General features: G+C 37.9%; 1 protein-coding gene across 3 annotated transcripts in view; it reads left to right on the top strand.

Moving 5' to 3' along the window:
* The window catches only part of LOC150093384 (serine/threonine-protein phosphatase 2A regulatory subunit B'' subunit beta-like), a 284810-nt gene that overhangs the window by 238402 nt on the left and 22152 nt on the right, over nt 1-24256 (top strand). For all 3 annotated transcript variants that reach the window (XM_090413283.1, XM_090413284.1, XM_090413282.1), the window contains 3 exons: nt 8239-8325; nt 8496-8640; nt 18788-18937. In XM_090413283.1, coding sequence (XP_090269409.1) covers nt 8239-8325; nt 8496-8640; nt 18788-18937 — 382 coding nt within the window. The remainder of the gene's footprint in view (nt 1-8238; nt 8326-8495; nt 8641-18787; nt 18938-24256) is intronic.

Here is a 24256-nt window from a genome sequence, read left to right as displayed (position 1 = left end):
AAGGTAGAGTAGGAGTTGAGAATTGATGGTTTTCTCCATCACTTTAGATATGATTGAGGTGAGTGAGATAGGGCAGTAGTTAGAAGGCAACGATTTGTCACCATTTTCGGGAATGGGTTGAATATAGGCCAATTTCCAGGCTTTGGGATATATACCAGTGGAGTAAGAGAGTGTGTACAGACGGCATAGGATAGGAGTCAGTTCTGCTGCACAGACCTTCAGTACAATTGGAGAAATGCCATCAGAGCCAGGAGCTTTTTTTGTGGCTAATTTTGACAACAAGTTTATGATCTCTTTCTGGCAAAAGGATACAGGGGGCATTGTATGTTGGGCAGTTGGAATGACTGGGGGGGGGGGGCATTTGCCATTGTCAGTTATGCATGCATTGGAGGCAAAGTGTGAAGCCAGGAGATTAGCTTTTTCTGTGGGTGATGTTGCAATTGAGCCATCTGGGTATGAGATAGGGGTGGGAGTAGTGTAGGGCAAAAGTTGCGACCAATTGCTTTGGCAAGAGACCAAAAGGCATGGCTGCCGCTAGGACAGACTGCAAGTTTCCTGCTTTTTGCCCGTTCAAATTCTGTTTTGGAATCATTGATAATTTTTTGCATCTGTTTCGGGCTGCAGTATAGGCACTGAAGGAGGATGGAGTTCTTAATTTGAGTCAGTTGTATGCCTGATTTTTCATTTGTACAGCTTTGGCACATCTTTTGGAGAACCAGGGTTTGGATAGGGGATGGCAGTTCAGAGAAGTGTAGGGAATGTATGTCATCATGTCAGTGAGGATTACTTTGGTGATATGTTTGGTACTTATGTTTGGATTGGAAGACTGCAAACAATAGTCCACCCATGGGAATGAAGTATGGTAGTCTCGGAGGCTGTCCCATTTGGCACTGTTTTAATGCCAAACTACTTTTGTGCAGGTGTGACTGTGTAAGCGCTGTTGCATGGGGCAGGAGATGAGCACTAGGTTATGTTAGAATTACCGAGGGGGGGGGGGGCTGACTACATTCACTGTATATTGGGAAGGGTCATTGGTAAGGAAGAGATCTAGGGTATTTGGTTGGCTTGTGAACAATTTGTGTAAGGTCGTTGATGATGGCAAATATTTCAGCATCTCTGCCTGCAGGATCTGTACAACTGGAAGAGGAAAGCCAGATGGTGTTATTGACATTAAAATCACCTAGGAGGATGATTTCACTATTAGGAGAGTGGGCCTGGAGGAAATCAACTTTTGAGGAGAGGAAATTAAAGAGCTTGGAGTGGTTGGTGGTATTAGGAGAGCAATAGAGACAGCAGATGAATTTGACTGAGTGAGGGAGGGATATTTTTAGCCAAAGAAGGTCAAAATTGGGTGTTCTAGGTTAGGTGCTCTCTGGCAGGGTATGTCAGAGCGGATATATGTGCACACACCACCCTTGTGTCGAAAGGAGTTAAATAGTGTATAGTTTGGTAGTACTGGGGGAAGGTAAAATTTGAGTTTCTGTTAAGAAGTGTAGGTGGGGTTTGGTTGACTGCAGATGATAGTGAACACTATTAAGGTTGGAGTTGAGACCACGGATGTTGGTGTAGTGGATATGCAAGGGTCTGTGGAGCATGGCTTTGACCACAAGGGGCTTGCATGTTTCCTATGCGTGCCTGCATACTGGTGGTCTCCTTGGTGGCTACTAGTGGCGTGACTTGGTTTTTGCACTAGTTTGGTTTGTTTGTAGTCTGTGGTCCAACCGTTTTCTCCATTTTGGCATTTTTCTTCTAGCTGTTTTCTGAGTTGGCATCTTTGTTCCCTTTGTGAAAAGGTTAAGTCAGATCAAGCATGTGCACGCAATTGGGGCAACTGTCCTTTAGCTTGCTATTTATCACCGGTATTAATTTGGATGTGTTTGTCGGTGTATCACAGACCACTTTCATGAGACGTGGAAATTTCGTTCCGGGCTTTCTTTTGTTTATGGGTCCGAAACGATGACATTTGATATTCCTGGGATCAAAGTTGCATTCTCCTGCTAGTTTGCTAACGTCTTCTTTTAAAAATTTACCATTTTCCTACGGAAAGTTCAGATTAATGGCATTGAGTCTCTTGTTTTCGGCCTCAAGCGACACATGTACCATTGATGCGATTAAATCGCGGAGTTCATTAGCTGGTACAGATGCACTTGCGATCGGCTGCTGGTCGTTGAGTATCTCAAGCTTTGTTTCCAACTTTCGGATTTTGGACGAGAAAGTATCGATCGCGTTATTAAGGTGTTGTTCGAGATTTTTGACTTATTTGCCTAGGTTCAGCAGCTCTTTAACAGAAGGAAGGCAGAAAATCACATCAAACAGAAAAAAGGCTGGTTCAGTTCGATAAAAAGCTTGAGCGCCGATTCATCTATTTTTGTGCAGGAAGTATGTAGCCAGTTGCAACAGAAATCACATGATATACCTTTTTTCCTTTTGGTAACTTCGGTTTCGCAACTGCGGCACTTCGTATTGTCTTTCGGTTTGTTGGCTATCGGCTGTGCTATCCTCACAGTACTCGAAGTAATCTTTCGTTGTTGCCGCCATTTTTACTTCACACGGTAGGCATATCGGGCACTTTCACATGGCTGTTTTTTTTTTATTGTAAAAATAACTGATATGAAGGACTATGGGTACTTACAAGTTGTGTAGAAGAAATTGGCTCCTTAGTACCCTCTGTATTCCGTTTACTGGTTATTTTGCACAAAAAAGATACTTGCAATTACGATAAAATTCAGGAGCACAAGTTTAATGAAATTTATTTACAGGCACTGCCTGTCGGATATCTGAGTTGGCAGCATATCCACATTTGGTTATAACAATGATACAGGAAATATACTACATTTCCTGTGTAATACAGTACAAAACTTTTCCAGTAAATATTTGGCTGAGTTGGTTCTTTCTTTCTTCCTTTGGATTTAATCTCAGCATTGTATTTGACCACTGATATGAGATTTTCCTCCAAGGTTATTTTGATTTTCTGGGAGGGTAGAAAACCTTTGCTGATTTTCTTGTTTTCCCTCATAAAAATAAGAAAATCAGCCATTGTACATATGCATTTGCAAAGAAAGATGTGTACACTCACATTATGAAAGAACTGTACATAAGGTTGGTTTCAGCATTCCTACACCTTCTCTGTAGCTGATATTAACAAAGTAATATGCCAAAACTTCACTTCAATCATCACGAATAAATTCCAGAATGTTTGAAATTCAACTTTTTTTATATGCTACTGGTTTATACCCATGAAAGGGTATAAACCAGTAGCATTAAATACTATGGGTAGGGCAAAGGGTTAGATAATCATTATCTAGTCGGTTGGGTTCGAGGTTATATCGTAGTGTGCATGCAAGCTCCTGATAAGATAAGTATTATTTTCAGTTATCGTTGATAAAATTTACTTAATATTGCGTAGTTTTGTTTGCCTTGTGTATTTCAGCGCATCTGTTTGTGTGTTTTTGGTGTGTTATAACTTATTATTTGATAAAACATGTTGCAATAATTATGGCACCTGTACGAAGGAAAATGGCAGCCAGTAATGATGGTTCGCCATCTTTATCAAAGAACAATAGTATAAAAGAAATGAGTCAGTGTACTAGCTGTGAAATGTACGCTTTACGAAGCGCGGTCGGAGTGTGGATAGATGATAATAAAGGATTGAATGTGTGTAGAAAATGTAGGGAGAATGAGGAATTGAAGTGTATTTCGGATCGTGAGTGTGATATTTTTGTCAAACTTCAGAATGAAGAAAATAGCGATATGGCAAGAAACGGCAAGGTTGTACATGAGAATTATGAGAGTGTGAATGTAGAAAGTGTGAATGATAGTATTAATGGTTTCTCAGAGAATAAAAAAGATGAGATCGATGCATTGAGTGAGATCGCGTTGTTGAATGGTGCGATAGAACGGGCAAAACAGCAGCTAGAGTGCATGAACAAAAGTCGACTGAATGAACCAACCAATAATAAAAGGTATGACAGGAAAAATAGGCGTATGAATGTGAACATGAACAAAATGAAGGATAGAGTGCTGTATGGAGACTCGTTAGTACGAGGTGTGTTAGTAGAGGATTTGACAAAATCGTACCAACCTGGTGGGACCATAAAGGATGTAACTGAATCTATTTGAGAGCAAAAAGGAAAGGGTGAAAGAAATGATTGTTGTGGCAGGTACGAATGATTTGAAAGGAGATAAAATGGAAATGATAGAAGACCTGAATGAATTGTTTGAGGTAGCAAAAGAAAAGAGTGAGAGAGTTAGAATGATTAGTCTTTTGCCACAGTATGACAGTGAAATGCTTAAAAGAAGGGCCATAATTGCGAATGACTTTATGCGTGGGTTATGTATGACGAGTGGTGTGGAATTTGTGGAAGTGGGGAGTGAGTTTGATGGGCGAAAGGATCTATATAAGATGGATGGCTTGCAATTGAATGGTTACGGTGTAAGAAGACTTGAGAAAATGTTGCTGAATGTAGTGGATGTGCAAATTCAGGGAAACTAGATTTGTTAAGGGGGGGGGAATAGATATACAGTCCTTAGGGAGGCAGTTGAATGTATGAATGAATATAATATGCTAGAGCAAATAAGGACAACAAACCAGAGTGGGATAGTTAATATAAGGCATCAAGGTAGGGCTGGGGCAAATGGGGGTCTTAAATTCATGTACACTAATACTAGGAGTATTAGGAACAAGAAGGAAGAGTTTTTGGCCATGGTTGGCACTTCCAGACCACAGGTTATTGGTATTAGTGAAACATGGCTGACTGTAGATGATATAGCTAGTGGGATTGAATGTGATGGGTAGAGTGTGTTCAGGAATGACAGAGAGAATAAAATGGGGGGGAGGAGTATTGTTGATGATAGCTGATGAGCTACAGCCAAGGAGAATAGAAGTTGAATTGCAGGATAGAGAAAAGAGCACATTTGAGGCCATTTGGTGTGAGATTATGGCTAGCAGAACTAAATATACAATTGGGTGCTGCTATAGACCAGGTGATGGAAAAGATGGTGGTGACAGTATGCACAAGCAACTAGAAGAAATGAGTGGAAGGAGGGTGATTATTATGGGAGATTTCAACTATGGTCGCATTGATTGGAGAGAGGAGAGGACATACGGTAGGAAGGAATTGGATTTTATGCGGTTATTAAGGGATAACTATCTGCGACAGCATGTAATGGAAAATACCAGGGAGTGTATTTTCCATTACATGATCAGAGAGTGCTTGACCTAGTAATTACATCTGAGGATTTGGCTGTAACAAATATGACCACATTGACACCAATCGGTGAGAGTGATCATAGGGTCTTGACTTGGGAGGTGGCTAAAGGTGTAAAATTTTCAATTAAGACAGGGTACATGTGGAATTATCGGGCTGGAAAGTATGACAAGCTTAGGAGTTTGATTGGTTCAGTGCCATAGCATGTACAACTGCAAGGACTAGAAGTTGATAGTGCATGGGAGGTAGTTAAGAAGTGCGTGCATGAAGCAATAGCTGACTGTATACCTAGAGTCCAAATAAAAAATCAAGTAGGGGTTAAATGGATGAATAACACCATTAAGCTTGAGCTGCAAAAAAAGAAACAACTATGGAGGGAATTTAAGGAGAAAGGTGACCGGCAGGCACATGAACGGTATAAAGCGCAGGCCAGAAGGGTGACGAGTGTGGTAAGAAAAGCAAAAAAGGAGTACGAAAGAACATTGGCCATGCAGGCTAAAGAGAATCCTAAACAGTTTTTTAGATATGTAGCAAGTAAAAGGAAAAATGTACATGGCAGAATGATTTTAAAGAATGCCGATGGTAGGGAGGTAACTGAATCAGTTGAGATAGCTGAGTTACTGAGTGAGCACTTTGCAAGAATATATCATCCAGGTGACATTGCAGAAACGAATAAACCAGTAGATTATACGAGAATTGTGGTGAATGAAGTGGAGGTGAGTAGTCTATTGCATAACCTCAATGTCAATACATCTGTGGGATTGGATGGTATACCAGCTTTGTGTAGTACGAGAAGCAGCTAAAGAATTGTCAGTACCCTTGACCATTTTGTTTAATTTGAGTCTCGGGTCTGGGTTAGTCCCGAGCGGGTGGAAGGAGGGGAAAATAGTTCCACTGCATAAAGGTGGTTCCAAGACTGCTGTTGTAAATTACTGACCGATTAGCATATCAGGAATCATTGTCAAGGTCTTAGAGAAATTAGTCAAGAAAAGAATACAGGATTGGATAGATGAAAATGGGATATTGTATGGGGGACAACATGGTTTTGTGAAGGGTAGATCATGCCTCAGTAACTTGCTCACGTTTTATAACACAGTGACGGCTGAACTGGATAGGGGTAATGGGTTTACAGTGATACTACTGGACCTAGCCAAGGGCTTTGACAGGATACCACATGGAACCCTAATCAGTAAACTGGAGCAGATGGGGATAGATATAAGGTTGGTAAGATGGATAGGAGGGTGGTTGAAGGAGAGATACCAGAGAGTGGTTTATTCAGGAGTGGAGTCAAAAAGATGTCTTGTGACTAGTGGAGTGCTGCAGGGCTCTGTTCTTGGACCACTGCCTTTCAATTTGTTCATCAATGATATTGGAAAGGATTTGAGAGGAAGTGTTCACTTGTTTGCTGATGATGCAAAGTTGGGTAGAGCAATTGTGAGTGCACAGGATGTCAAAATTTTACAGGATGATTTGGATAGTTTGGAGAACTGGGCTAGGAAAAATGGATGTCAGTTTAATATGGCAAAGTGTAAGGTTATGCACTTTGGGGTGAAAAGAATAGCAGCAGTATATCGCATTGGTGGAACCGTACTCCAGGAGATTGATGAGGCCAGGGATTTGGGAGTGCTGGTGGATAGGAAGTTGAAGTTTAGGGGGCACATTGCGAAAGTGACTAAAACAGCTCACCAAATCACTTGGCTTATGAAAAATACTTTAACATGCAGAGACAAACAAGTTGTTGTTCCTCTGTATCGAGCCTTGATAAGACCCCATCTGGACTTCTGTGCCCAGTTATGGGCACCAGGGTTTCTTCGTGATGGGGAGGAAGTGGAGAGGGTCCAGAGACGAGTGACCAAGATGATAGCAGGTCTGTGGAATGAACCTTATGAGAATAGGTTGAGGATTTGTGGGTTGCAGAAATTGGACGACAGGCGAAGGAGGGGTGATATGATTGAGACATTCAAATTATTGAAGGGTTTTTATATGATTGATCCAGAAGATATTTTTGAAAATATGACTGGTGGTGGGAGGACTAGGGGCCATGCATGGAAGCTGGGCAAGAGCGTGGTTGACAAGGGTGTTAGAGCTAGGTTTTTTACTTGGAGAGTGGTGAATGAGTGGAATAAGCTTCCAGAGTCTGTTGTGGATGCTACGACCGTGAATGAGTTCAAGGCAAGATATGATAGATACTGTGTGAATGTTGAATAGTTGTTCCAGACATGATGTTAGGGCCTCCCTCGATGAGTCTATCGACTCCTTGGAGTTTCCTGGAACAATAATAATAATAATAATAATAATACAATACATGAACTCTACTCTAGGACCAAGCCTTGGAACTACAAAAATTCTCTGCCACCTAACTGCTTTTGTAAATGTCCAGGCTACTGTGTGAGATTTGAACCCACAACCTGTTAGTTATTGAGTAGATATGTTATCCACTTAGTCAGACTGGCAGATTACTAGAGATAAATGAAGTTGTAATGCCTCCATAATGCTCTGTGGTGATAATACCATACCTGTTGGTTGAAAACAGGCTTCTTCTTTTTCTTTTTGCTTTAAGCTTATGCTTATTATATTTAAATATTTCATTGTAAACAGTCTACTTGTCTTTTTTTTCCCTGCCATTTTTTTTTTCTATTTTTCATTCTACTTCCACTTTTTTATTGATTTAACTATTCCTTTGGGGTCTATTTTGTTAGTATGCTCATTCCATTCTGATCTTGTTTTTATCCATCAGCTTAATATGTTAAGGCAAAGGGAAGATTAAAAGATTGTTAGAAATTTGTACAATTCATGAATGAATTTATAAATTCATCTGATTTTGTTGAATAAACTCTGCAGTGTATGTTTTATATTTATATCAATCTCACACACAAGTGGCTGAAGAACATACAGTATATCACACCAGTACTGCGTATATGCAGTAACAGATTCTATAATTGTATTGAAATTGATACAGCACTTCTCAGTTATCAACATTTTATTCCCTAAGAGAAATTATACAGAATAATGCAGTTTTCATTCTTTTTAGGGGATCCATTCAGAAGAAAGGCAGAATGAGCTACACAGAATTTGTATGGTTCTTGATATCGGAAGAAGACAAGAGGCATCCCCGAAGGTGAGCTATTAATTTAGTGTTTTGTTTGTTTGTTTGTTTATAAATTTTAATTTATAATCTAGATTAAATAAATATGTCATAAAGATAATCAAAATCTAAAATTCTAATAAAAAACTGCATTTTGTGTAAGATAAAATAAAATGTTTATGAATACTTTTCTGTCATTGTAGTATAGAGTACTGGTTCAGGTGCATGGACCTAGATGGGGATGGCTACCTCTCTATGTATGAGTTAGAATATTTCTATGAGGAACAACTTGAGACCATGGAATCATTAGGCATTGAAACATTGCCATTCACAGATTGTCTCTGTCAGGTAAATTTTTTCTATTTTAATTACTCTGCTAAGGGAAAGTGATGAAGACATCTACAAACATTATGTACTAACTGCAGAAATACTGACATTTGATTATTTGTTTAATTTATTAACCTTTTAACTGAATATAACAGATTGATTTTTAATTTTACACAGTGCAGTTGGGTTCCTTTATAAATTCAGTGCATCCTGTAGCTTTTAGAAGTACAGAAAATTAAAACACATTTGTTTTGTTTTCCTGGGGTTTTTTTTGTTTGTTTGTTTGTTTTTTGGAATAATGACTCATATGTAGTTCAGGCTTGAATTATAAGACCTAATTCTGACTGAAATGGAAGCATTATCTGGACATTCCAGATTTCACATTGGAAGCATGTGAAATAGACTACTCAATTTTCATCATACCTCAAGTGATTATATAGTGCACAGCTTTATGTTAGGTAGAGTAAAAGTGTCATTTCAGGTAATGTCAGAAATTTGTTATTAATTCATCCTGGGAAGCATACTGACACTAGTGTAAAATAGGATTTCTACTTGAAAGTCTAAAAATCTGGGTAAGTTACACTAGTCTCTTTGGGGTACAGAATTTCATAAAGTATGGTCAGTTTTAAGGAATGAAATCTTTCTTATTTTCTAAGTTTCTCATAGTTCCCAGTTTTGTATTTCCACCACATCAAACCCTTCTTTACTGAAAATTCCACATGCTTAGCCACCTCCCAGGTGGCTCAAAACTGAATGATCACTGAATGAATCAGCTCTTTGATTGGCAGCAATATCTCTCTCTTAGTTATACATAAATCCTCAGATGTAATCACAAGCTCCAGCACTCTCAGTCCTCTTGTACCTTCCATTACATGCTGCCTTAGGTAATTTTTCAAAATATTTATAAAAATTCCATTTCCTTTCAAACAAGATCTTTTCTCCTTCCAGTCTATATCTTCATATTGAAAGTCATCCGTAATAATTACTCTATCTCTACTTATTGAATTTATTTACTGATACATGTTGCCCATATCAACTTTTGCATTCACTGGCCTATAGAAGCAACTAACCAAATACTTTGTTATGTTAGCTTGTATCTCACATCAGACAGCCTTAAAAGCAGTGTTTTCAATTTTACTGATTTCCTGTTGTGCTAGCACTCTTTTAGGCTGCAACTCATCTGATATCATCAGTAATACCCCATCGCATTTGCTCTATCTGCCATAAAAGTACTATAACCATCACTTTCTATAATTGCATCATCTTAGTTAGCCACTTATACCAATAACATTTAGCCAATAGGAACTAATTAGTGCTAAAACTCCTCCTTCTTGTTCCTGATACTTCTGCCATTAGTATGCATAAATGATATAAACCTCATAGGTCCATAATTAACCTTACGCCATGTACCCACAATCCCATTTTTATTTACTGCTTCAGAGACTAAAGTCTGCATTTTCTAATTAGTCATACACCCATGCTTTATAGCTACTTGCATGCACCTTCCTCTCTAACAACTCTAGTTTCTCTGATTTTGCACATCTAAACCTACTACAGTCAGTAGCAATTTTTCTAGACTCCTAACACAAAATCCATTTAAGTGCAAACTGCCTGGCTTATATAAGTCTTTTCAGCCATCAAACTCATTCCACATATCCAGAATCTGCACTTCTTTCCTCTTATACTAACTATGCATTGAGTCATTTGCAATGATGGCCTTTCTCTGCAACTCATCTCTGTCAGACCGTGGCAACAGACTCACTGTCTTTATTCTCTCACTCTTCTCTTTTGCTATAGTCAGCAACTCTTTGATGTCCTTCCTCATGCCATATTTTCTTCTTTCAGATCATTTGTACCTGCCAAAACAATCAGTTCTTTCACTTTACTCTTTTGCATGCTAATAGCATCACAAATGTCATTAATCTTTGCACCTGGAAAACATGATTTTGTCATTCCCTCACAAAGCGCTCCTCTTATCAGAGAATCGCCATACAAAACTCTCATTCTGCTCTTACTATCTTTCTTTGGCAAGCATTCCTTTCTCTTCATTGGTACCTCTTTTTTCTTTCTTTTCGCAGCAGTACACACCAAATATTTATTCAGTCTCTCAAGCTTATGCTTTGTCCTATGAAAAACTACATATAATCAAGCTTTCTCTATCATTACATCAAATTTTTCATTCTCTACACTATCCATGGTTTTATTTGCATTAGCATCCTTCTCTCTCTCTCTCTCTCTCTCTCTCTCATCCCGACACACTCACATTTTCTTGGAACCTTCTCATCTCCTCTCTAATCATTATACTTTTCCCACCCAAGCTCTCATTTGTTTTCTCATTCTCTTGACTCTCTCACATTTCTTCTTGAAGCTTTTATATTAACTAATGTTATCTGCAGCATCTTAATGTCTCCATTTACTGTCTTGATCCAAGTCCTCAAATCTTCTACTTCCTTTCTGAATACCAATATTTCTTTTTCCATGGAATAATGACTGGATAATGCAAGGCCAGAAAGAAATGATATGAAACCTTCACAGGTTGTAAAATCCATCCACAGTAAAATTTTGTGGATTAGTATTGCCAATACATAACAAGCTGTTGACAACCGCAGATATCTTCAAACACTCTTCCATAGACAATGACTGATTTCTGTTTCCAGCTTCTCTGATTGAGTTGAATGTAATCTAAGAGATGAAGGAAATGGCAATCCCAGCACCAAAGGCATTGTCTTGAAATGTAGATTGATAGAAAAAATATTCATATTAGATGTCTGATTGTTATTTGGCCCAGTGTTAGCAAGCCTCCTCAGAAATATCCTTACTACTACTACTACTACTTCTATTATTATTATCTTGGTATAAACTATCAACAAAAGGTGCAAGACGAGGCTTTTCAGATAAGATGGAGGCCCTGGGCTTGAAATTTTGGTTAATATCTTGAACAATCTGAGTGGATGTGAAAATCTCAGGTAGTATAGAACAATGAATTAATATTTGACCATCTTCACATATCTCTGATAATTTAAGATGAGGTTGAGTGTCAACTAATCTGACAGTGGTAAGCACAGGCTGCTTGTTATCTGGAATTAACATATCCCCTTGATACTGTGCATAAGAAGATGCACTATTTGTTGTCAACATCTGTGTTAATGGTGGTAATTCTATTTCACTTACCATATCTTTTCCAGTTGGTGCATCCACCATTACAAAACACTGATGATTAGAAAATGATTTCTGAATCACACTAGTGTTTATATATGAAAGAAGAAAGTTGAGTTGATGGATTGATGGTTAAGTAATGAGAACTCAGGTCTTCTTTCGCTTGTGATCAAATTTGCCTTTTCATTAATATCCTCAAGCTCTTCTGTTGATACCAACTCTGTTCTTGACTTCACATGTTCCTTTATACATTTATTTGAATCACAAAGAAGTCTTCTCCAAGGTCTTCCTCTTCTTCCACCTACCTAAAGGTGGCAATTCTGCCTTTTGTTGTTGTTGTTGTTGTGGCCTCCTACTGGGCCACAGTAGGAGGCCGTGGAGAGGATCACATTCCTCTTGAAGATGAGAAAGACTGTCAACTAATCCAGCACTGATAAGACCAGATAGTTGATGTGTAACTGGGATTAATACAACATCTTGGTGTGGACTTTGGAAGATACACACGATTTGAAATATCCAGAAGTTCACTTGTAGCCTCTTTAAAACCATTTAATATTTAAACTTTCAGCAACATTAAGAAGCATAGACAGGTGGCTATATGAGATGCTCACTTTGCTCCATGCATGAAAATCACCATCGCTTTCAGATCTGTGTAGAGTATGTCCTTGAGGATCACTTTGGGATGATTACAAGAAATTTCAATAAATAAATTTAAAAAGAATGGACTGCATGCAGACAACATTTCTCTGTGAGCCTTTAGGCTCTTGCCTTTTGCACTAAAGTTACATCTGCCAGCACCACTTCCTTAGAAAGTAACTAGTCAAACACAGATTACATATTGCTGTGATGATTGTTCCATTTCAAATAAATAGTCTTGAGTTCCATCCTTTTGAAAATTAGTTATAATTATTCATTAAATTTACAGCAGCAATCTGAATTTAATCAACACACGTGTTCAGTTAGGCTTAGCCAAACCAAACAGATTCATAGCACCATCAGCAGAATCACCTTAGCAGTTACGTGTCACATACATGCATTGTTTAACATTCTGAATCATCATGGCTGTTTATATGCAGGTTTAATTTTCTTTTACCTTTCTGGAAGCAGCTCTGTTATCGAAGAATTATTCTTCTTAGAAAATCATCGAATTTAAAATTACAGCTTTTATTAAGGATTCAAGTAGATAACTTAGAGGAAATCTCCCATATCCTACAAGGAACATAATGAACCAACTGGAAATTCTTATTCGATATGTAGTCATTGGATTCGAACCCATGGCCTTTTGGCTGTCCCATTTTTAATTGTTATAAACTTGAAATGCTGAACTGGATTTAACTGAATTGTATTCTATATTGAATGAAACTATGGCCACGTAATCAAATATAATGCTACTGAAGCATCACCATGAAGCATCACAAGATCAGCACTGTGTTTGTCAGCAAATCAGAGAGAATATGCTGCTGGTGATAGGTGATTAACTGGTGAGCCTCAACATAATAGTGGAGAAGTCAACTGTTGATAATTTTCTCCATTATTTTAGAGTGGATTGAGATGATGACAGTTGGATGGCAGATTTTTATTTCCCATTTTGAATAGTTTGCATATATGCTTGCTTCCATGGATTAGGTCAAGTGCCAGCTGAATATGGAAGATTATACGTGATAGAGAACAGGTGTTAGTTCTGGATCTAACATCTATCCTCTAATGTTTGAGTACTGCTGGTGAGATGCCATCGGGACCAAACACTTTTTAGTATCCAAGTTTTTTTAAGTCCACAGGAGGCATATGGTGCTCAGATTCTAGTATGGTAAGAGGGAAAGAATTTGGAGTAAAGGGAATGAAGGTGCCTTCATGCTGGCGAGGATGATTTCAGTCTAAGTGTTTGGATCAGAAGAGTGGAAGCAACAGTCAGACCATGGAAAGGAAAGTAGAAATTCAGCTCAACCCACTTGGTACCTTAGTAATGTGAAAAACACACACTAACAAGATGAAGTAGCTGCAGGAATGCCATTATCTGTGAGGGGAACCTTGCATATGATTTATGATATGAGATACCAAGAGGAGAGACCTCCATGGTATAGCCAGCCTGGCTGGCCGAGTGGTTAGTGTATCCATTCTACAACCAAAAGGCCACGGGTTCGAATCCTGCTGTGGGCATGGATGTTTGTGATTGTCTTTGAAAATACTAGTGGTGGTGGTCAGCAGTAGATGGCATTGGTGTAGATGATGTTGTTCACTGTAGTTGGTGGATTGAGTGATGGAGCTGTAGAGTTGTGGAGTGGGTACCCTCCCTCAATGAGTGTTTGAACTCCCTGGAGGTGTCACATAATAATAATAATATCGGGAAGAGAACTAGTTAAAAAAAAGAAGAAGGATATTGTAGGAGTGGAGAAAGTTAATCTGGAATTTGTAAGTAAATGAACAATTTGTATTAGATTATTATTTGTATGAAAAATTTTCACATTACATCTAGCTTGGTCATTGGTGTTCAAAAAAGGGAGCCATTTGGTATTATGAATGTTGACATCGCCTAGGAAGATGATTTCACTATTTGGATAGCTGGATTTCAGAAGATTGAGCTTCATGGATAGGAAAGTGAAGAGATGTTTGTTTTTGGCTGATACCAGTGATTTAGCAGTTGACAAGTGTAGTATATAAGAAGACATGAAAGAGTTGCTAGTGTATGCAAAAAAGAAGAGTGAGGAAGTAGAAGTTGTGAGTGTGTTGCCACAGTATGATAGAGGCAAGCTGAGACAGAGATCTGTGATTGCAAATGAGCCAGTATATGCAGATTGTGCAGGAGGAATGGTATGGAGTTTGTGGATTTGCAGAGTGAGTTTGATGGAAGGAAGGATTTATATAAGGTGGATGGTGTGCATGTAAATTGATTTGGTGTCAGGAGTCTTGACAAAGTGTTGTCCAGTGAGAGTTTGAAGTGCAAAGTCAGGGGGACTAGAACATTTTGGGGTGATGAAAGTGAGTGTAGATTCAGGCAGCCTAGATGTTAGTAAGTGGGAGAGTGATCACATGATATGAAATGTAGCACAAGGTTCGTAACTTTAGTGGGTCAAGTAACACAAAGTGTAACAGAGGTTGTAGGATGTGAAGGGGGTTATTTTGGTTTATACATGCTAATGCCAGAAGTATTTGAAATAAGGGTGGGGAGTTTTTGGCATTGATTAGCACAGCTTGGCCAAAAGTTTTATTGAGATGTGGTTGACAGAAGATGATATGGTCATGGGAATAGAATGCAAGGGATATAGTGTCTTCAAAGAGAAAGAACTGTATAGGGCTAGCAGAGGAATTAAAGCCGAAAAAGTAGAAGTACATTGGAAAAAGGAAACAGGGATTCAGAGGGTAATTCATTTGAAGCTATTTGGTGTGGGATAGAGGCCAACAGGACTAAATATATATCTGGGTGCTGCTATAATTCAGGAGGTATAGTAAGAATGTAGATGAAAAGCACTTGAAAATTAGCATGATGAGTGCAGATTGAGTAATTATTATGGGGGACATTGAATGGGAGGTGGAATGGTCACAAGCAGGGAAGGATATGGAATTTATATAGCTGTTGAGAGATAATTACCTGAGGCAACATGTAATCGAGAGGACATGAAGTTCAAGAATGTTGGATCTGATCATTGCATCAGAGAACTTAATTCTAACCAATCTAGCTACTGGCTCAGCTTGGGGAAAGTGATCATGTAGTCTTGACCTGGGAGATTGCCAGACATGCATAATTTTCAGTTAAGAAGGGATATATGTGGAAATACAAAGCAGGTGATCAGGACAAACTCAGCAGTCAGCTTTCAGTAGTGCCATGGCATTTGAAAACTCGAAAGGGGGGGGACCCCTTTCGAGTTTTCAAAATTCGAGTCATCAGAATTTTGATGACTCGAATACTAGGGGGGGGGCAGAGCCCCCCTAGTAAATCTATAAACCTATAATAAGCCTACACATTTTAGCTATTTAGGCACAATTTTTAGTGAAGATAGTGAATTAAATATAGAAATAGATAACAGAATAAGAAATGATGTTACGGCAGGAAGCCATGGACAGTCATGACTTTCTGACTTTTGATCATGATAGTGTTGGTGGAACATGGATGTCTGACATATTTAAACATTCTTCATTTTCTTAGTATGTGAAAAGGAAGAATTACTGGTCATTATATTTTGCAAGTTGTTACAAGAGCATCTCTAGATATAGAAAATGACACATGTGATTCAAGTCTTGGTCAGAACTCGAATAATGTGTACTGGAGAACATATTATTAGAGTTCATAAATGTTCATTGTTTCTATTGAATATCCATTAAAGTGAGATTATATATATTACATCATTGAAAGTTTATGATGACACTTTTTCATTATTTCATGTTGGTATACCATCTGTTTATAGTTTTCACCATTTACAATTAATAATTTCTAAAAAAGAAAAAAGACATGTATTGTGTGCTTAAGGTAGAATATTTTTTATAATTAATTATCTATTGCCAGTATGTGGTGATCACTTTCCAAAATTACATATTGACAATTCAGAATTATTTAGATGGGAAGAAGAAGAACACACACACATATAGAGGGAAAGGGGTGGGGTAGGTTGCGTATAAATAATTATATATCTGCAGTGTGCCGATCATTGCCCAGAATTTTGACAATGACTATGCATCATTTACAATAAATGAAAACTTATTTAAAAAATACTAGAAATAGTTATGGGTCACTTCCCAAAAATATGAATGGTGGATCAGAATCTTGCAGATTTTTGTAAGAATGTGATGAAATGTAAATTTAGTTTTATGACATTTTTTGTTTATTTCGCTGAACTCTGTCTGGTGTCAGTGGCATGGGATGCAAGCCAGATTTGTTGGAATTTTAAGTATTTTGTGTGATTTGTGTTCTTATGAGCTTGCCTGAAAAAGTAGGACATGATGATGATAATAAAACACACAATAAATCGCTGGTCTGGTTGGCCAAGTGGTTAGCGTATCCTCTCTCCAGCCAAAAGGCTGCAGGTTTGAATCCTGCCATGGGTTTGGATGTTTGTGATTGTCTGTGAAAATACTAGTGGTAGTAGTAGGCAGTAGATCACGTTGGTGTAGTTGGTTGATTGTGGTTGGTGGAGATAGAGAGTTGTAGAATAGATGCCCTCCCTCGATGAGTCTTTAGACTCTTTGGAGGTGTCAAATAATAATAAATACCAGGTGAGAACCTTTTTGGGGGTGGGAATTTGCCCTTCATAGTTTTTATAACACCAAGGACTCTGAATATAGTGAAAACATCTACAAAAATATTTGCTTCTTCCTCATTCAACGTTCACTCTCATACGTACAGATTTTCTCAGGTAGTTCTGATATACAAGAATAAATGCATAGTTGTTATCCCTCTAAGATTGTATATCAGTTAAATCTACACATACCAGCTAGTGAATTAGAAACTTCACAGAAATCAGTGTATCTGTATCGGCATCCACCTGCTAATACTGACTGATCTTCAATTTCCTGCACATAGTTCAGTGAGATATGGGCTGAGAACATCTTTCATTAAATATTCAGTTAATTGCTGCACACAACAAGTTCTGTTTGTCCATACAAGCCTTCTCAGATGACGTGGTCTTTCCTGACAGACTGTCTTAAGACCACAGTTAGACCTCTTAGACAAGCAACGTGGGTTATTTTCCCATTGATTCCAGATATCTCATATTTTGAGAAACCAGTCGACTCTGCTGTTTACAAAATTGTGGCTCCAGCCAAACAGGCACCCATAATAAGTCCTTTACCGAACTCCAAAAGATGCTTTGTTTTTCTCATTATGTTCAACACTGTTGTCAATTACTGACCAGCAGCATTCTTAAATGGTTGCCTAGAACATGTGGTGATGCATGAGACTAAGTTTATTACAGATACACTGCGTAAGTGATGTTTATTTACATGTTCATAAAGCTTTCTAATTCATTGGCCGATATGTGTACTTGATGCATAGAATTCATTTTATGGAATAGCATTGGTTGAACTACAAAACATTATTTGGGTACTTTGGACTTCTTTTGATAATATTGATGCATATGTACATATATATATATATATATCAATGATTTTCAGGTCACAGGGTTGTATTTTTTCTGCAATTTTTTCATTATCCTCTTTCTTTCACCATTTTGTATTTTATGAAATATATTGAGAAGTTCTTCTTCATGAATGCTTAATTATATTCAAAAATATACAGTTTGCCTTCTGTTATCTTTGATGACATCCAGATTACCAGACAAGATGAAATTTCTTAGGTCAACATCCACCTTTAGTCTTTCCTGCCAAACATCATCACATTCATAGCTTCCTCAGCCTCCAAAAAAAATTTATGCTGCTTTCTACAACAGTACTTTCACCTGTACAGCTACAAAATCTACAAATTCCAATTGTGCTCAGCCTTAAAATACTCCCTAAAAATTATTGTTGCTGTCTAAAAGAGAGCAACTTAGCAAATCTGTGATCTCTTTCACAGAGGCACATTAACCACTGTCTCACAGATAATCTGTTTCTGCCATATATCTTTTTGCATAGGTATTCACTGTATGTTAACTCATCATGCCTCTGTTTTTTGCTAAATTATAATAACAAGCACTGTAGCTTCAAAGCAACCATACCTTCTCCTTTTTTTTTTATTTCATTTATTTCCATTCTTTGAAACAGCCTTTAATTAATAACTTATTGGAAAAGTAATACATTCCTTGATGAGCAACTTCCATTGTAAAACAAATCACATATTTAAGTAGCAAATAGCATGAAAAGAATAGGATTAAAACAGGATAATTTTCGTATAATGTATTATATGGAAATTACTATAAGACAAAAAAACCTAAAAAATTTTTTTGATTGTGACTTGTGAACAATTATCAGTTATACAAAGCGTAGAAATCTTTTTTTTAAATTTCATTTTTATCACATCTTCCTGTTACTAAATTGCATATTTATTTTGAATATGTATATTTTGTTTTTTTTCTAATCAATATAGATGCTTGACATGGTAAGACCAAAAAATCCAGGAAAAATATCCCTTTCTGACCTCAAAAGATGTAAAATGACTCCTGTTTTCTTTGATACATTTTTTAACTTACAAAAATACTTAGAACATGAACAGAAAGATCCCTTTGCTTCACAAAAGGTAATACTCAAAATATAAATATTTTTAATGTATCATTAATGGAAAAAGAAATTGAAATATTCCAAAAAGTTTTTTTTTGATATTTAGTTACCTTGATATTATGTAACAATAAAAATCCAATGATAAATGATTTATGTATGCAAATCTAAGTTACATACACAAATACATTGTTATTAGTTTATTTTGTATCAGTGTTTCAGAATTGAAACCATGAAATATTAAGGTATTAGATTAAAGGAGAAAAATTGTACTGTGTTAACATAGTCATTGGCTGATAATCAACTTCATGTATAATTGAAGCAAGACACGTAACCAGAATATTTCATCATCATCAAATTCCTGCTATGTACCCTCAAGCGGTGTACAGGATATGATAGTACTACATGAAAAAAATTACATCATTACTAACTTTCTATCTACAATTTTCCTCCAAATCAGTCTGTTACTTGTCAAGACTCCAACATTATCAGATCTTATATTTCTATCGTCTAAGGCACTTTGTACCATATCAATCCACCTATATCTTAGTCTTCCTCTGGGTCATTTTCCTGCCAACCTGGTAGAGAACACTTGTTTTGCTAATCTTTCTTTGCCCATTCTGTTTAAGTGACCATACCACCTGAGATTAGTTCTGCTAACGCATTCCTGGATGTTGACAATGTGAAGTTCTTTCCTAATATCCTCGTTTTTAATATGACATTGATGCCATGCCATGCCATGTGTTCATGCCTATAATCTTTCTCAGGACTCTCATATCTGCAGTCTCTAGTCTTTGGTCAAGTGTTTTACTTCTGACCCAGCTCTCAGATCCATAAGTTAAAACTGGTTTGAACACTGTCTTGTATACAGCTAATTTAGTGTTCCGAGTAATTTCTCTCTTATTCCATATGAATTTATTCAATTGACTTCCCACCATACCAGCTTTGTTGATTCTGTTGTCTATTTCTATATTTAATTTACCATCTTCAGTAAAAATCGTGCCTAAGTAGCTGAAATGTTTTACTTGTTCCACAGGTTTTCCATTCACAACACAGTTGACATTTTCAATGATTCTGCCTATTTTCATTGTCTTTGTCTTTTTATTGCTGACCTTCATACCATATCTATTACAACAGCTATTCAATTTAGTCAGAGAATCTTGCAGACTTGTAGCGGATTTATTTAGAAGTATAACATCATCCACATAAAGCAAAGAGCTTTTGATATCATGTTTAAAATGATTCCACTTTCCTTCATAATGTGATCCATATAGATAATGAATAACAGAGGGGATAATGTACATCCTTGTCTCACACCAGAATTAACATTAAACCATCTTCCTGTACTTCCTTCAATACTAACTGCTGACTTACAACTCAAATAAAGACTAAGTATTGCTTGATATAATGCCCCATTGACACCATATAACTGTAGCGTATTGAATAGCTTCTCTTTTGGCACCTTGTCATATGCCTTTTCCAAATCGACAAAACTTAAATACAGATCTTTGTTGTATTCCCATGCTTTCTCGACTATTTGTCGTAAAGTGAAGATCTGATCCTGACAGCCTCTATTTGGCCTGAATCCAGCTAGTTCTTCACCAAGCTTTCTTCCACAATTCTTCTCAACTGTTTCTCAAGTATACTTGCATAGATCTTGTCAGGAACACTCAGAAGGGAAATACCTCTGTAATTCTCACATTCAGTTTTATTTCCCTTTTTATATATTGGTACTATGAGAGCTCTACTCCAATCATCGGGAATTCATCCCTCTGTCCAGGCATTCTGAACTATGCAGTGCAGCCACTGTAAGACTCTTATACCACCATACTTCAGCATTTCTGGTCGACTATCATCTACTCCTGCTGCCTTTCCACATTTCAAGCCTTTGATGGCTTTTTCTACTTCAAGTACGGATATGTATTCCTGTCTGCATGCCTGGTCAGTGTTTTTTACCACTGTGCTGTCATCGCTGCTTGTTTCATTTAGCAGTTTTTCAAAGTAATTACTCCATACTTCAAGGATATCTTTTTCCCCCGTTTTCATGTCACCTTTATCTTCTCTAATTCCTTTTACAGCACTCTTTCCTCCATTTCTAAGCTTCTTCAACAACCTCCAGAATATCTTACCACCTTCTTGATATTTATTTTCTATGTTCTTGCCAAAGTCTTCCCATGACTTTTGTTTAGCTAGTTTTACACACTGTTTAGCTTTCTTACATTTGTCACTGTATTCTCTAACAGCAAAAGCTGACTTATTTGCCAGGAACTTTTGATATGCTTTCACTGTTTTATTTTATTTTAAAAATCTTCACACTGAAATGCAGTGCTACATACTATGATCTACCAGAGCAAAAGCTGATGCCTTTGCCTCAGTAGACCAGAAAGACTGAAGTCAAAATACATCAAGGTATTTTGGCAATGGCCAGTATGAGGTATTCTAGAAATCATTTGTCTGCCAAAGTAATGCTTATAGATGTCAAAGCTTCGTAGCTGTCATTCCACCATAAGCCACAAAGGGAGAAAGTAGCACTAGTGAAATGAGGAGCTGCCCCAGACTCTTCTTCAATCTGTTGAGCAAGATCTATATTCTGCCCATAATATGAGACCTTGTTCCTATGACTGACAACAAGTGGGTGCCCAGTACCCACTATCTGTGTATCAATAACCCAAACTCTTTCATCCTTCTTTGAAATTAAATCGGGCTTTCTAATACCAGCTGTAGTCCTATAGTGTGGTTCAACCACAGTCTCCCTTGTTTTCAACAGATTATTTAATATGGAGACCACAGCATCATACTGCTTCACCTGAATACCATGAGTTCGAAAACAACATTGGGCAATATGAGAAAGGGTTCACTATAGTGGCAACCTGCCCTACAACTTATGTCACCTCTGCGGCTGTGGGTTGTGTGGGCCCTCATGGGCAGGGCATTGATCCTAGCTTTGATTAATTCATAACTAGGGTAAGAGTCTAGCACCTTCCTGTACCCATTGATGCTGGGGAGGCACTAGATTAGATCCATAAAGTGATGCACCATCCACAGAGATATTTATCTGAGTAGCCCATTTCTTATGCTCTTCAGATGCAATCTCTAGATTCAGTCCAATTAGGAAACGTACTCTGTGCTCTATAATTTGGCACCCTCTTTTCCTGGAATTACACATTATTCTGCATTCCTGTAGCATCCTTTACTTTGGAAGGCAGATAAGACTACAACAATGATCTGCCTCATGTACCACAGATCATGCCATCAAATCCTTCTCACATAATCTAATCAAAAAAGACAAAAATGCCACACATTGGTTGCCACTAGATATTTTAAGGAATCTGATAAAACCTTTATAAATCATCCCATTTTAAGCAAATGACTATTGGCCTATCTCTAAGTTTTGGAAGACTGTACTCATTTGTCATTATTCTTATATTATCTTAAATTTACTGTCATTCTTTAAATAATCATGGCTTTCTGCGATCTTTAATTATGTATTTAAGTTATTTTTCCCTCTGTTATGAGTCTCAGCATCCCATTGTTTGCACATATATGTTTATAAAGTTAAAATAAAGCTTGGACCATTGAATACAAGATTTGTCACATGAAGAGGAGGAATTCGTGTGGCATTTTTGTCTTTTTGGATTAGATTATGTGAGAATGGTTTAATGGCATGATCTGCTGTACATGAGACAGATCTTTGTTGTGGTCTTATCTGCCTTCCAGAGTAAAGGATGTTACAGGAATGCAGAATATTGTGTAACTCCAGGAAAAGAGGGTGCCAAATTATAGAGCACAGAGGTACATTTCCTAATTGGACTGAATCTAGTGACTGCATCAGCAGAGCATAAGAAAATTATGGATAGGATCCCATGAGATAATTTATATAATGGAGAAAAAGAGGGGGGGGGGATTCTGTGCCAGAGCCAGATAATGAGCACAATGATATGCCCTCCCAAGACTATTGAAAGCAGTGGAATTAATACCTCTATTCATTAATTAATTGGTAAAATTCTAGGGCTACTGATAGTTTAGTGACACACTTTTATCTTCCTTTTAAGTAACAAAGGCACAAATTTTGAGTGTAGTAGGGGGAGGGATAGCATCAGAACCAGAAGACTTTTGAAATACTGGCTATTCAAAATTCTTCTGATGAAAAATCCATAGGGTGGGGAGTGGCATGGATTAAGCTGTTTTTGGTGTAGCAGATGGAGGAGTTGATAAGATCATCATTGCAGCAGGAAAATGACACAAGGAGTTTAGCATTGTTTTTTGGTAATGATATAGTAGGACTATCTGGATATGAGAGGCTAAAGCTACACCCTCTGTTCCTTAGCTACTGATCAAAAGGTATAATTACCACTTGTACAAGAGGCAAGTGTTCTGCCTTTGGTTCTTTCAAAGTTAGATTTGTTAATAATGAGGTTTCGCAACTGTTTTCACCTACTGCAATACTAGGTGGTATCAAAAAGTTTCGAGACTAGTTCTGTTTACGAGAAATTACTTTAATTATCTATGTTTACACGCTATCAGCTTCAAAATATTCCCCTTGCATAGCAATACAGCACTCCTAGCGTTCCTGCCACTTCTGGAATGTGTCCTGGAAGTCTTCTTTTCGAAGCGTGTCAAGCACCTTCTGTGATTCATGCTAGATCTCCGCATTAGTGTCAAAACGGCAACCTTCGAGCTGGATCTTCATCTTCGGGAAGAGGGCAAAGTCTGCTGGAGCCAAATCTGGCGAGTAGGGTGAGTTCGGGAGTGAGATTATGTTGTTTCCAGTGAGAAACTCACATGTAAGGAGAGCTCAGTGACAGGGTGCATTGTCGTCGTGGAGCATCAAGTTTTTTGCACACCACAGATCTGGTCGCTTTCGCCGAATGTCCTCCCTCAGATGCCTTAAAACCTGGCAGTAGAACTTGCTATTGACGGTCTGGCCCCTGGGGATGAATTCTTGATGCACAATGCCGCGAATGTCAAAAAAGACGATGAGCATGCACTTGGTCGAGCTGTGGACCTGCCTCACCTTTTTTGGTCATGGAGATGATGGGCTCTTCCACTGTGAAGACTGTTGCTTCGTCTCAGGGCCATACCTGTACACCCAAGTTTCGACACTGGTAACGATTCTTGACACAGCACGCTGACAGAGTTCTTGGCAGTCTTCGACGCAGTGTTCCTTCTGCTCCTGGGTCGGCAGTCTGGGGACGAACTTGGCAGCAAGACGGCACATGTTCAAATCACATGTGAGGATTGCCTGGACTGTTCCATATGACACACCGACAATGGCAGCAATGTTGTGGAGTGTTCTCCGACGATCCTCATGCACAAGTTGCCAAATGGTTTTGACATTTTC

This window comes from Typopeltis vanoorti, chromosome 24 (assembly GCF_054136105.1).
Source record: "Typopeltis vanoorti isolate ZY-2024b chromosome 24, IOZ_Tvanoo_1.0, whole genome shotgun sequence".
Classification (NCBI taxonomy): Eukaryota; Metazoa; Arthropoda; class Arachnida; order Uropygi; family Thelyphonidae; genus Typopeltis; species Typopeltis vanoorti.
Note: the sequence above shows the minus strand (reverse complement) of the source record. Positions and strands in the feature narration are given on the sequence as shown.